General features: G+C 66.7%; 2 protein-coding genes across 7 annotated transcripts in view; both read right to left on the bottom strand.

Annotated features, from left to right (window-relative positions):
* PLEC (plectin) overlaps window positions 1-6,002 on the bottom strand; it is a 56,016-nt gene extending 50,014 nt beyond the window's left edge. For 3 of the 6 annotated variants that reach the window (XM_045050001.1, XM_045050000.1, XM_023248171.2), the window contains exons 1-2: window positions 5,875-6,002; window positions 4,509-4,707 (exon numbers count right to left, since the gene is read on the bottom strand). In XM_045050001.1, the coding sequence (XP_044905936.1) occupies window positions 4,509-4,701 (193 nt within the window). In that variant the 5' untranslated portion in view covers window positions 4,702-4,707; window positions 5,875-6,002. Of the gene's footprint in view, window positions 1-2,858; window positions 3,011-4,508; window positions 4,708-5,874 lie in introns of those variants that run through there. The other 3 variants (XM_023248191.2, XM_023248185.2, XM_023248182.2) reach the window with 1 other exon arrangement.
* PARP10 (poly(ADP-ribose) polymerase family member 10) lies at window positions 5,366-12,816 on the bottom strand. The gene is given in 13 exon segments (XM_045049776.1): window positions 5,366-5,472; window positions 5,871-6,764; window positions 6,767-6,835; window positions 6,838-6,973; window positions 10,253-10,464; window positions 10,467-10,734; window positions 10,937-11,135; window positions 11,137-11,261; window positions 11,375-11,506; window positions 11,509-11,675; window positions 11,678-11,751; window positions 11,753-11,990; window positions 12,067-12,816. Coding segments are annotated over 13 exon segments (3,306 nt in total). The 5' UTR covers window positions 12,752-12,816.
* Between the last annotated feature and the right edge of the window lie 1,196 nt (window positions 12,817-14,012).

Below are 14,012 nucleotides of genomic sequence, written 5' to 3' on the forward strand. Positions count from 1 at the left end.
CCCCCATGCTACCCTACGCTCTCCACGCCCTGCCCTGCCCCTCCCGGGACCGTCACAGCAGCTTTGTCGACACCCCAAGGCACCCCAAGCGCCACCCACGCTTGGACCCACGCTGACTCTGTTACCGCCCTGCCCCCAGCCTGATGGGACAAGCCTGAAGTCTCCACCCTGGCTGCCTGGGCCCTCCTGGCTAGCCCCACTCCCCACTCCCTGCCCTGACCCCATGGCCCCCGACCCCCCCCCGCACACGCCACTACTGGGGGACTTGGGCCGCTCCTTTACAAACACCCTTACCCCAACCACCTGACCCACCTGGATTCTCCTGCACCCCAAACCCTTCCCACACCCAGCCTCTGAATTGCGGCAGGCCAGGCTGTGGGGAGCTGGGGGTCGGGACCGCTCCACACAGCCCCTCAGCACAGGAGGCTCTCCCATAGGGCCCCCAGAGCTTTCCGGCCACGGGCCCAGCCACTCCTGCCCCACATGGAATCTGCCTCAGACAGAAGGCAGGGAGGATGGGGAGGGGCAAGGGCTCAGGCGGACAGGAAATTGAGAATGTTCTGGGAGGGGCAATGACCATGCAGGGTCACTGCCGGGGATTTCCAGGGGGAGAGCCCAGGAATGAGTGACATGTCCAGGGTAGCGCCTGGGGTGTTGTGGGACTGGGGAGGGAGACTATCCCTGGGGGGAGGGGCTGAGTGGCCACACTCTGGAGGGGCAGATGGGGAAGGAGCAGGGCAGGGGTGGGGCTGGGGAGGGAGTGCCAGCTTGGGGTAGAAATCAGGAGGCAGAAAGAAGCCAGAGCCCTCCGTGGGCCCAGCAGGGACCAGGAGTGCCCGGGCAGGGCTGGGTGGCAGTCCCCCAGGCAGAGACAGCTGGTGCTGTGCCAGGCCCCAGGAGAGGAGGGCTCTGGCCCCCGCCCCACCCACACGTTGGCTGACATCAGGCGCCATGCCTTCCTTCCCTCACTGGGGGAAGCCCTCCACCTCCAGGGACAGGATGGGCCTCAGTCCTCCGTGGTCCAAGGGGCTCACAATGGTCAGGCCTGCGGCCATGGCCCAGCCACCTCTGGCTGTCTCTAGGCTGCTCCTGGCCTTGGCGGTGGCCCTGGCCTGGCCACAGGCAACCCCCTGTCCCTCACCCAGAGGGGCTAAGGAGTCACAGGGGTGCCTCGTATGACGCAGAAGTTCTCCTGACTCCCAGACCTGCACGGACGCCCCCCCCCCCCCCCGCCTTGCTACCCTACTTTAGCAGTGCTCAGCCGCCGGAGCCACACGCGCCCGGGGAACTGCCCCATGGCACTGGCAGGGCTGCTTCAGGAAGGTGCCCCTGCGCCCACAGGCAAGAGCCAGGCGAGAGTTGCCCTCTGCCCTCTTCACCTCTGTCCACCACATCCAGGATGCGGACACAGACTGAGACAGCCCCGTGTGTCTGACACCAAGCCTGGCGTCCAGGGAGCACGGGCGCCGAGATGGGACCCCCAGGGATCTGTCAGCGCTCACTCCTGGGAGGCAGGCCTCCACCCCAGGGAGCAGAGGGGACACGGCTACTCAGCCCAGGATGCCGCAGACTGATGCCCGGGACAGGCTCTGGAACCGCACGCACCTCTGCGACCTGATCATATCAAGGAAGGTTCTGGAACGGGCCACTATTTATTCTGTGTAGGCATCCTCACCGGAGTGTCCAGTTCATAAACAGTCTGTCCCAGGGTATGCCAGAGAGCTGTGGCCCACGCGGGCCGCTGCTTCCTTGCCCGGGACCTTTCCAGGGGGACCCCCACCCCCAGCCCAAGGCTAGGCCAGCTGTGGAAGGTGAGAGCAGCGGCCGGCCGGCCCTCTGGGTAACTACCCCCCTCCCTCAGGAGCCCACTGTCACAGGATCACCTCTACCGGCACCAGGCAGACGAGCTGGAGAACCACACAGCACATCCACCTTGCCAGAGATCAAGCAAAGGCCGTGAGGGGAGGGTGGCCGGGCAGGGGTGAGCCCTAGGCCCTGTGAGCCCTCTCTCCCTGCCTGGGTGAGGGCAGTGGGTAGAGAGCGAGGCCCTAGCAGGACCTCTCTCCCTGAGCTGCCCTTGGGGTCAGAGCCAGCAAAACCAGCCACGTGGAGCTGGAAACAGCTCTGGTCAGCTCTGCCCGCGGCCCCCACCTCGACCCTCTCCAGCCACTCACTCTCAGGGCCCTAAGCCTCTGTGGGCCAGGAGCCAGGGCCACGTTGGTGCCTGCTAGAGCGACCCAGGCAGCTGACCGCAGTGAGGCCCTGGGCAGGTCCAGAGACCCCGTGGAGGGGGGAGGGGGAGGGGGAGGGGTTCTGTCAAAGCCACAGAGCCAGTTTCTCTGAGGAGGAAGAGAGGGTTGCTCTGACTTCCCCAGCCCCCAGCTGCCCCCCGCCCCAGGGGACAGAGAAGGGCTGTGAGGAGCTCCTTGCCAGGGGAGGGTGTCAGTCTAGGTGCTGGCCAGTTTGGGGAGGTGAGGAGAGGCCACAAGTATGTGACCCACTGCCAGGTGTGGCCGCCGCCGCCCCCACCCCACGCGGGGGCGGCGCCCTGCCGAGGGGCAGCGCACAGCTCAGCCTGGGCCCACGTGTCTGCTGGCCTCAGACCGGGGACACTGGACACCGGCCCCGCGAGCCCCCGCCCCGGCGCGGCCCACCCCACCGCCCGCGCCGCGAGATGCCCTATTAAGGGCATGACGGCGGGGGCTCCGCCGGGCGCCGCAGCCTGCGGGTGTCGGGCGGGCCGGGCTCCGGCTGGGCGGCGATCGGACCGGCGGCCGCGGACAAGGGGTCAGAGGCCGGAGGACCCGCCGGGGCCCCGGCCGGACAGCAGGTCGCCCGCGGGGCGCACGGGGCCCTACCTTTGTACTTCTCCCGCACCTCCTCGTAGGCCTGGATGAAGTCCAGCTCGTCGGGCGGCGGGCCGGGCGGCAGCCGGGCGGCCATCCCCGAGCGCGGGACGCGGCGGCGCAGAGCGGCCTCCAGCCCCGGCGGCCACTGTCCCCGCGGCCGCGCGCCGCTCAAAGGGGCGGCCCCGCCCCGCCCCCGCACCCAGGATGCCCCACGGGCGGGGCGGGGCCGGGCGAGGGGCCCTGGGGCCGGGGCCGCGCCGGGCAGGCTCGGGGCCGCGGGGCCACGCGCGTCCCGGGGCGCACGCCCCTCCCCGCCCCCGGCCGGGTCCCGGGCCCCGCGGCCCCTCCCCGCCGGCGACCTCACCTGGCTGCCCCCCCCCCCCCCGGCGCGCCCCTCCCCTCCGCCCTCCCGCCGCGAGGCTGAGGACTTGGTGTCTTCGAGGTAAAAAGAGCCCCCAAGACGAAACATGTAAGTATGAAAGGGCTGAAATAGGCGATTTGCGGAGGTAAGAAAACAAAACGTTTGGTAAAAACAGAAGACAAATTCTTTCCCGCCCCTGAAATGGGCACAGACCCGGTCGCCCGGGGGGACAACGGTCCGGGTGGGGCGCCCCTGGCAGTACTGCACCCCAGCCTTCAGGGCTGCTACCCCGTGACCAGAATCGGTCACGGAATCCGTCCTAGCACAAAGGTCGTGCGCGAGGGTCGCGCCCTGCGGCCCTGACGGCAGCGCAGCTCCTGGCAGGGACTGCTGAAGTCCCCCCCTCCCCCAGGGCAGAGGCTGACCCCGAGGAAGGTCCAGGCCTGAGAAGGACATCCACGATTTGCTGTCCAGTGGGTAAAAATCCCTCAAATCCGTATGTGACGCTTGAAGCCTGGCGGGTCCTGCGCCCGCACCCACTGTCCTGGGGCATCTCCCTGACCTCTGGCCTGTGTCTCCACCCACAACCCCTCACGGCCCCCAGTCCCGTCCTTGCCCCACAGCTGGCCTTCCAGGCCTGTCCCCACCGGCCTCAGGGTGCCCTCCGGGCCTCCTGCAGGGGCCAGCCGTCCCGTCCAGGTGCCCTCATCATCGTTCTGTCCGCAGAGAGGAAGGGGGTCAGAGCCGCAGCCACTGTCGGGGAGACCCTCAGCTGGCTCCTCCCTCTCCCAGCACATCCTGCCTGATGGCCGCCAGCCCTGGGTCACCCACTCCCCAGCCGCCCGCTCCACACTCTCAGGGGCCTCGACTGGGCCTTTCCCACCCGCCTGCCCCGAGGCAGGACCCCGAATCCCCCCGGGGGGCTGCAACGCTAGCCAACCGGGCGGCCCCTCCTCTCCCGCTCCTGTGTGCTTCCACACACCGCCAGCGGTAGCAGACCAAGGGGCCCGGAAGATGGCTCTGCCCGCAGGAGCCCAAGAAGGTGTCAGGGCATCCGGGGCCTGGCTCCTTGCGAGGCCAATGATGGCACCCCTGCGGCGGTCGCCACCTCAGGCCTCCTGCAGCTGACAAGACGGTGCCAGCAGGTGGCGCTGCGCTGCCCGCGATCACCTGCCACAGACCGGGGCCCTCGGACCAGCCCGCCCTCTCTCCGCGCCCGCAGGTAGCGCGCAGCAACAGCTCAGTCAACAAGCCAGGGTTAATGTCCGAATCGGACAGACGAGGCCGCTCGGCGTTACCTGCAATGCGGATGACTGCCCGCTCAGCAGGGTCCAAGACACTTCCATTGCCCCCGGAGCCACCTCCACCTCGCCGGGTCCTCTGCGTTTTCCCCAGGTTCCAGGGCAGTGTGTCCCCGGGGCTGGGCGAGCTGCTGCTGCCTCCGCTGGCATCCTCGGCCACTGCCCGCACCTCGTGGTCCTCGGCCGACATGGCCTCCTGGAGAGGGAGCGGGAGGGGTCACCCTCTGTGTTTAGGCGGATACCGCACACCAACCAGCCGCTCCGTTCACCTAGACGTTGACCGCACCCTTTCCACCCTCACCCCTCCTTGTCCCGCTTCACCCACATACTGACCGCCCCCCTCATCCCGACCGCCCCCCTCATCCCAGACATTGACAACTCTCTGCTCCCACCCACAACTGGCCTCGATCCGACCAGCTCACCTCCGGGACACCCACACAAAGACACCCCTCCTCCAACACTGACCTCACTCCCTTGTCTCTCACCAGGACACTGGCACCTACACACTGTCACCCAGGGGCTCATCCCACCACTCAGACACTAGCGTCCACTGGCTCCCACCCGAACCTGGACGTCCCCTCTACACCTCCGATCAGCAGGCAAGCCGGACCATCAGGACCGCACTCCCTTCCCTCTGCCAGCCGTCAGGGAAGGACCCCGGCCCCGGCCCCTGGTCGCTGGCGCTGTACCTCCAAGCTCCAAGCCTCAGCCTCCAGCACCCCCATCGTCCTTCCCCGCCCCCAGCTCCGTGCGGTCCCACCTCGGTCTCCGCAGTGAAGGCCTATAAATATCTGGAGCCGCAGCGGCGTGGGCCGCAGGAGCCCGGCCTCCCCTCCGGCAGCCCGCCCAGCGCCTCATGCACGCCCGCACCGCCGGCTGCCGGGGCACACGCACACCCACGCGTGCCCGCTGCTCCGCTCCCGGTCCCCGGAGCGCTGGCGTGCGGGAGGTGAATGGGGCTCTGTCCCGGAGGGTGGAGTGCAGTGGGGGCACAATGTGGGCTCTGTGCCTCCGCCCTTGGGCTCAGGGCTGGGGAGGAGACGGCGGGCACCGAGCTGGGGGCCACCCGCCCCCCACAGGCTGCTCTCCGGCACCTCTGCCGCTCCCCCCACCCCACCCCGCCGCCCCGGCCCCCCGCTGCCGGCCGCGCCTCCCCGGCAGCCTTTCCTGCCCACACTCGGGGCACCGCCCGTCCAGTTCCGCAGTCTGGGGCGCGCAGAGGTGGTGTCGTCCCGAGGGAGGATGGGCCGCGACGCAACCCCAGTTCCGCGACGCCTGCTCCTGCAGAGCACCCCCCCCCCAATCCCACCCCGCAGCTCCCGCACCCTGCGCGCCTCTCCATCCCGGCCCCGGTCCTACGTGCCTGGTGGCTCAGCTCGGCTAGGCTCGGCCGCCGCAGCCCGACTGCTGGGCCAGGAGAGCCGCGGAGGCTGTGCGGGCGGAGCGAGCCCGGAGCCCCGCCCCGGTCCCTGCCGAGCGCCGCCCGTGCGGTGGCAGCGCCCGAGCGCGCTCGGGGCCGGGGCCTCACCGAGGCTGGGACGCGCGTCCGGCTCGGAGGGCAGCGCCGGAGCAGCGCTCGCCCCTCCCGCCAGGCGCAGCCCTCCCCGTGCGTACTGGGCGGGCCGGTCGGCAAGGAGACGTTGTCGGAGAGCGTGCGTGACACTAAGGCGACGTGGGGTCGCAGGGGTGCGCGCCGGGTCGCGCCTTGGCCCGTCGCCCGGGGCCACCTCGAAGGAGCCACGGACGCTGCCCCTCGGCCCTCGCCTCCAGCCGCGCCGAGGTCCCTCGCCCCCCCCAAGCGGGGGGCGGGGGTGACCGGGAGCTCCCGAAGGCCCCGCCGCCTGGTTTCACAAACACGTTTATTCAAACAACGGAGTTGCGTTCGGGCTAGGTCGGGCCGGGGTGGGCGGTGTCGAGCTGGCCCACCCTCCTCCCGGGCTCTGCTGACCCCTGGCGGCTGGGTCGGCCCCAAGCGGGGACACAGCCCTGGCCCTCTGTGCCGGCACCACCTGTCCACGCACAGCAGCCGGAGGCAGGGGCGCCCCCGGGGGCAGCGGAGGCAGCCGAGGGGCCAGCAGGGCTGTGCGCCGCGGGGGAGCCGGGCGCCAGGGACTGCTGGGCCGAGCGAGGAGGGGGCCCTAGGGTTAGGTGGCTGGAGAGTGGCCCAAGAGCCCAGCCGGGTCCCCTGGGGGAGCCTGGTGTGAAAGGTGACCAAGATCCCGGGCCGGTGGAGGCAGCCCAGGAGCAAGTGCCAGGGGCCCGCAGAGGGGGCACCCGCAGGCCTCAACGGCCCTGCCTGTCGTCACCTGCCAGCAAGAGTGCCCGAATACCACCTTGTGGCCGTCAGCGTTGGGGGGCCAGTAGCCGTCCTGAAGCGACAGGGAGGGGCACCCTGCTCCCCTGCCCAAAGAGCGTGCCTGTGAGAGGAGGGGGGGACAGCTGAGGGCCAGGGTCGCCAGGCATCAGCAGAGCCCGCGTCCCCACCGCCCTGTCTCACTGTCTCACTGTTGAGGCTGCAGTAGCTACAGCCTGAGCACAGATGTCAGCTCAAGGACTGCCCACACCACGTGACAGGTACAGGACCCGCTCAACCGGCCGCCTCTCACAGACCGCCGCAGCGGGTGCCACACACGCTCCACCTGCTGGGAAGCCAGTCAGGGCCAGGCTCTCCGGAGAGCCTCCTGCCCTACCTGCTGGGCCACCCCAACAAAAGTTGAGAAATCAAGAGCCTTCTCTTGGTGGAGCCAGGGTCTAGGGAGACCACGCGGCTCCAATCATGCTGTGTCCGGCTGCGGAGGCCAGGCAGACATTGGCTGCCCGGGTGGGGCCCCGAGGCCTGCGGGTGGGCAAACCCAAGCACCCACCAGAACTCGGCACCCACATCCGGGCCCCCTGCAGAGAAAAGCTAGGCTAGGCGCCCACTGCTCACAGGATTTCCCTTGGAACACCGAGGCCTGTCCTGGACCTCTCGGCACTGGGAAGACCGCTGTCCGCCATGGGGGGCCAGTTCAGGGGCCCAGACAGAGCTTCTGGAGAAATTCTGACTCACCTCTTCAGGGGGGTGCAAAAGAATATCACATCCGTGAAACAAGACTGACTTCTGTGAAAAGGAAATGGTCTGAAAACACGGAGAATGGAATGTCTGAGTTGAGTCCAGGGGGGAGACCGGGTGACGAGATCAGGAAGTGGAGTCGGGGGGCGTGACTCGGAGCCAGCGGTGGGGGCCCCGTGGGGACAGGGCGGCCCACACAGGGGTCTAAGGCCTGCACAACCGGGCCTCTGCGAGAAAACGGGGCACAGGTGGCGGCCAGCAAGTGAGGGCATGCAGGGAGGAGTTTCCCTGTGCTGAAGGCGGCGTCTGCCGATGGAGAGGATCCACGGAGGGCCGAGAAAGACACATCCCCGGCACCTACCTGCTGGGGAACCTTCAACTTTTTTTTTTTTTTTTTGCAAGTCACACTTTGTCTTTTTTTTTTTTTAATGTTTATTTATTTTAGAGAGAGACAGAGTGCTAGTGGGGGAGGGGGAGAGAGAGAGAGAGAGAGAGAGAGAGAGAGAGAGAATCCGAAGGAGGCTCCAGGATCTGAGCTGTCAGCACAGAGCCCGACACGGGGCTCGATCTCACGAACCGTGAGATCATGACCTGAGCCAAAGTCAGACGCTTAACCGACTGAGTCACCCAGGCGCCCCGACTTTCAAAGCAAAAGAAAACTTCGCCAGTCTCCAGACACACACACACCCAAAGTCTACACGCAAACGGGGCAAAAATCTTGGGAAAAAATCCACATGCTCGTCACAAAACTGCTTGACGCTAAGAGACCACAAGTGGATTTTTGTTTAGCTTTCCAAAAAACAAACTGTTTAAGAGCAAAGAAAAAGAGTACTGTCTTTCAAAGATCTGAAGGAAACACTTTGACCCTGAATGCCGTAGCCAGCGATGCTACAGACATTGTGGGAGGAAACCAGCACAGTTTCGGGGACACGAGGACTCGCGGCACATACTCAGCGTCACAGGAAGGTCTCAAACACCCGGCAACTGTCATTTGTGGGGGGAGTTATTCCAATATCAACTGATAGATGCAAATGACCTGTAACGGTGAAGGGCAAAATAGATTTAAGAGTCTAGGATATTTACTACCCACCCAAGGAGTTACCTCTACTAAGCAGGTGAAGAATCTGCAGGAAGGGAACGAGGGGCCAGGCCGCCGAACACACCCCAGAAAACAGGAAGAAAGTAAAAAAAAAAAATTAAGTGCCACGAGTCCTTGAGCCCTAGAGTAGCCTTTCATGCAACACAGCTGTAACAACTAGGAGTTCAGTTCCCTGTTGCCCCTGTGGTTTAACGGTGAATATTTTTTCATTATCGCTCTCTGTCCATCACCGTACGGCCCAAACACGGAGCCTCGTGATGGCGGTAGACAGAAGATGACGTCGGTCAGCCTTGGTGACATCATAAAAGTAACGTACCTGACCAGATTGTGATGGAAGAGGCAAGGGGAGACCCAGGAGGGGAAGGAAGCCCACTGTCCTCGTCCTCCGTGGAGGAAGTTCGAGTGTACCACGTAAAGTCACAGAGGCGCTCTCTGGCAGAGTCACGTGCGTGTGAGGAACTGAACCCACAGAGGAGGAAGGGGTGAGGGCAGCGGGGCCTCCGCTTTTAGAGGGAAAGCACTTCACCCAGTTACAGTGCTCACCTGCAGGAGAGCGGTGGGGCCGGCGGTGGCGCGTGTCTGGGCCAGGTCGGGGGAGGGCCGCAGCTTTGTGCCTCAGGGACGAGCCGGGCTCCACAGTCCCCTCCCGCGTGCCTGTCTGCGGGCCGTGAGCGCTCGACCTGCCCTCCTTCCTAAGTGAGCGGCTCATTTTCAGTCCGGTCCCTGCCCTCACCTTGCGGCCACCCTTCGTCCTGCTGCTTGTCAGCTCGGGGCGCTGGTTCCCCACCGGTGGCTCCCGGTCTTTGAGGCACACCCACGCTCAGAGTTTCCACATCTAGGCAAGTAAAAATACTGCAGCGAGCCCTGTTTTTGCTGGGGCAGACGCTGTGGCAGGCAGAAGATCCCAGAACGGCGCCGGGCACGTTGTCTGTGGGACGAGCAATCCTCACGGTAGCCGCGAGATGGCGTCACCACCCCATAATTCAGACCAGGAACCCCGCAGGGAGAGGCCTGTCCTCAGCCGTAATCAGCAAAATGGGCCCCCGGGCTCAGGCCTGTCAGATCCTGCCCCCCCCCCCCCAGACTGTGGAAACCTTCTGGGCAGGAACCAGGGCTCAGGAGCCCCATGCTGCCTCGTCCCCCAACCCCGACACAGGCAAGAGTGTCAGCCCGCAGGCTCTGCCAGGCTAAAGTGGTGGCCATGACCCAGGAGGTCACGAGGCCAGCCAGACAGAGCGTGGACCTGACCAGTCGATGCGCACCCTGCCATGAGCAGCATCCAGGGGGGGCAGGGAAGACACTCCAGCCCGTCCAAGGGCCCCTTCAGCCTCTGCTGTGGCGCTGACGCCCGGAGAGGAAGGGGTTCCGGGCCACGGCTAGAGCACTGGACCCTGATGGCCGGCCCACCCCACCCTCCCCCATCCGGGGCACAGCCTCACGGGGCGGGGGGGGGGGCCCGAAGCTGCCAAGAGGAAGGCCAAACGCTGACTGCAGGCCAGCCCGCAGCGCTGTGTCCCAATACCATGGAGGACGGCGCGGTCACCGTCAAGGGCAGTGCTCACACCACGGCACCGCTCCAGACGGGGTCTAGCTCTGCAGGCGACATGCCCCCCAGGACCCCGCCATCTCCTCCCGGAGGCATACCTCTAACGCCCCTAGTGCCCCCTCCGGCTTACCCCCATCCTGTTCAAAGGCCACACGCGCCACCAGCCAGGCCTGGCCACCAGTGCCCCCCACCTGGGAGCCCATCTTCTGCCTCCAACACAGGGGACCCAGCAAGGAGAGGGCCAGGGCTCACTGCGGCACACGGCGTCCTCCTGCTGGGCCCCCCGGCCTTGAAGCTCCAGGGACCGCTCGCGGCCAGCACACCTCCGCTTGCAGCCGCGAAGGCCCCTCCCGGCCCTGGGTGCAGACTCCCCCTCAGGCTTCTCTGTCCCCAGCTCTGGAGGCGGCCAGCCCTCCCCAACGGGGTCCTCCAGGGTGGCTATCAGCCCTCGGACCTCCTCTGGGTCAGTGGCCAAGCCCAGCCAGGGTGCGGCTGCAGGAAAGGATAATTCAAGTGAAAGGTGGGGAGAACGTTACGGGCGCAGGGCCACAAAATGGGTGCGGGTGTAGGGCAAGGTAGATGGTGAGGTCAACAAAGGGCCATGGGATGTGCTGGGGTCCCCAGTGTCATGCTCCCCCAGTCACTGCCTGTACTGTCTGGGGCCACAGGGTGTGGGAGTGGCCAGAGGGGGCCTGGAAACTGGGTCCACCTTTCAGGAGGGAATGTCAGGGCCCAAAGGCACCCACCCCGCCCAGGCCCCTGAGCAAGAGTGGGGGAGACACCTGGGGCTGTGATGAGGGAGAGGGGAAGGGCAGGGCGGCCTCTGTCTCTACCTCTTCAGGGTCTGTGTCCAGGGCAGCCCTGGCCAGACGCTCTGTCCCAAAGACACATCGGAACTGAGCCCCCGGCCCCGAAGCGCTGGTCTGGGTCCGGGCCACCCAGGAGCCTGGCCCTGCTCTGGGCCTTCGGGCTCAGCACGTGACAGACACTGCCCCCTAGCAGACTTTGCAGAAACTACTCCGCCCCCTGGCATGGGGCCAGGGCTCCCCAGAGCTGTAGGACCATGGTAGGAGGGGAGCGGTTTGCAGGCTCAGGGCACCGGAAAGGTATCCAGAGCCTCCAGTGGGAGGAGAGCCAAAGGTGAGGAATGCTCCTGGGACACTCACCCGAAAGCCCATCAGATCTGGCCCTCCCACCGGGAAGACAGCAACACGTCCCAGGCCGGCAAGAAGGTCCTCGTGGCCAAGTTGTATGAAAGGCATGGTTCCTGGCTCCAGGGACAGCGCCATACCCAGCAGCACCCCCACCCTGGTGGCCCCGCAGGCCCCAGGCTCACCCACCCCACATGCTCCAGAGACCCTGGGGCAATCTCCATGGGGCCCGCTGGGCCTGGAGACCCCACAGACCCCGGGCTCATCAGCCCTGCCTCCTCTGAAGAGCCCACTGGCCCCAGGCTCACCAGCCCCCATGTCCCAGTGACCCCACGAGCCCTAAGCGGACTGGCCCAGCCTTTCCAAGAGACCCTAGAGGACCTGTCTGCAGAAAGGCTCCTTCCTACCTATGCCGGTGCCTCCTCAGAGCCCAGGGTCACCGTCCCTGCACCCTTCAGTGCCCTTGCTGGCCCTCCGGCCTCCAGGACAGCATGCTCAGTGGCCCCAGGCTCCAACTCGACCGGGCAGTCCCCTCCACTGGTGTCCTTGGCAAGATTCTCAGGCTCATGGGGGAGGAGGCTCAGCTCCGATTCCTGCAGCGGGTGGTCCTGGTGTAGAACCACTTGGGCCACTTGGGGGAAAGGCGAGGACAGAGGGCCATCGCGGTGTGAGGGATAGGGAGGGGTAGGCCACTCAGTCTACCTAGCCCCACTCCCCCTGCCAGTGCTGGAAGGAGACAGTGGTGTCCAGGAGCCCCCTGCCACCGCAACACACACTTTCCAGGTACAGCTCCAGCAGCAGCAGCAGGTGCGGGGAGGATGCCCCCTCACACACACACACAGCTCAGGCCTGGGGCACCCAGGCCAGGGACAGACACCTCAGCCCCCTAAGGCCCGGGGCCGGGGCCCGAGCCTGTTCCCCCAGGACGCGGACCTCTATGGGGGAGGGTGCAAGTCGGCTCAGAGCATCTCCCCAACAGGCACCCCCGCCCCAGTCCTGCCTCTCACCCCCACCCCCCCAGAAGGGCAGGGGCAGTTGGGCCAGGACCCGGTCTGGTCCGGGGCTGTCCAGGGCATGGCAGGGATGCTCTGGGTGCCCCGTGGCACGCAGCAGGGTCTGGCTCTGCGGCTCCAGGCGCTGGGGTGCACAGCAGAGGGCAAGGGAACACGGCGGCACCAGGGAGCATGCGCCCCTCCTAGGCCCAGACCCTCGCTGCATCCTCGCTGGGGCGGAGAGGGGCGTCGGGCCGGCAGCCCGCAGCCGGCAGAGGGCGCTCAGGCTGCCCCTTCCGCCCGCCCCCTCACCTGCCGGCTCCTGAAAAGTGCCAACGCCCCCTCGGCCGGGTCTCCGCCAGCTCCGCACAGGGGTCCCCCCGTCCCCCACCCCCAGCATCGGCTTCTTTAGGCAGAGCACGAGCGCCTCGTCCGCGATATCAGGGGGCAGCCCGCGGAGCTCCGCTGCTACCCGCCACCCCTCCCCCCCCACCCCCCTCCCTGTGACCACCCCACAGGGTGGGGACCCCACCCCCCCCACCCCACCCCCGTCCCCGCATCCCTGGGGCCTGACCGGCGGGAAGGGTAGTGGCGCCACAGTCCCACCCTGCTCCTTCCAGCCCCTTCCAGGACCCTCAGCAGCGTTGTCTGACGTGCCCCCGCCCCCTATCACGTTGTGTGTTTGAAGCGGGTAATCTCACACTCCCCAGACCCTGAGCTGCCCCAGCCCCTGCCTTCAGACAGGACTCCTGAGTCGGCTCTGCAGGCAGAAGGCCTGGGGCAGGAAAACAAAAGTGAAACCACCGGAGAGAAGGGAGAGGGGGCTGGGGACCGCCTCCCAGGTGTTTCTCTTCCTCCAGGCAGGCCCCTCCTGGAGGACCCTTCCCCCCAGCTCCTGTGCCTGCAAAGAGCCCCTGGCTGACCAGGAGGTGTGGCCAGGTCTGACCCCTCAGCTCAGCCCACTAGCCCCATCTGTCCCAAGGCAGCTCACAGGCTGGTGGGGCGTGGGGAGTGGCCCCTGGGGGTCCTCTACTCCCACTGGCCTCTCCCTGTGAACCTCAAAATGGCCAATCACTCTCCCTACTCAGTGCAGCCGGGGGTCTTGAGTCATTGCCTCCCACTCAGGGACCTCAAGCTCGGTGTCACTTTCCCCTTGGGTGGCCAGGCCTGCTCCTGGCTGAGGCCGGCTGGCGCCTCTCTCCAGAAATCTTTGCAGACCCCACTGCTCAGCCCTCACACCTAGCAGGTGACTAGGCCTCACGCCTCAGGAGTGGAGGCGAGCGGCTCCTGTCCTCGGCCCGCAAGTCCTCTGCCCCTCCCAGCACAGCCACGCTCTGCGTCCTCTGCTCGCCTTCCTGTGGCTCTCCCGTCTGTGCACCTGCCGGTCCTCCCATCCGACTCCATCACTGCCCTCGTCGTCATCGTGGCTAACCTAGAAGGGGCAGGCGCGTTGCTGACACGGCTGGCTGCAGGGGAAATGGAGAGACAGACAGGGCCCAAGGCAGTGCCGGGCCTCGCCCAGGCTGCACCCCTAGATCCACACCCACTCTTGCCCCCACCCCCACCCCCGGCCCATCTGCTTTCGGCCTCTCAGAGTTGTTCCCATGACTGCTCTCCATCTCCTGCCTCCCGTCTACCCCTCGGCACCTGCTACTCCCCCA

The sequence above is a fragment of the Felis catus genome, chromosome F2 (assembly GCF_018350175.1).
Source record: "Felis catus isolate Fca126 chromosome F2, F.catus_Fca126_mat1.0, whole genome shotgun sequence".
NCBI classification, from domain to species: Eukaryota; Metazoa; Chordata; class Mammalia; order Carnivora; family Felidae; genus Felis; species Felis catus.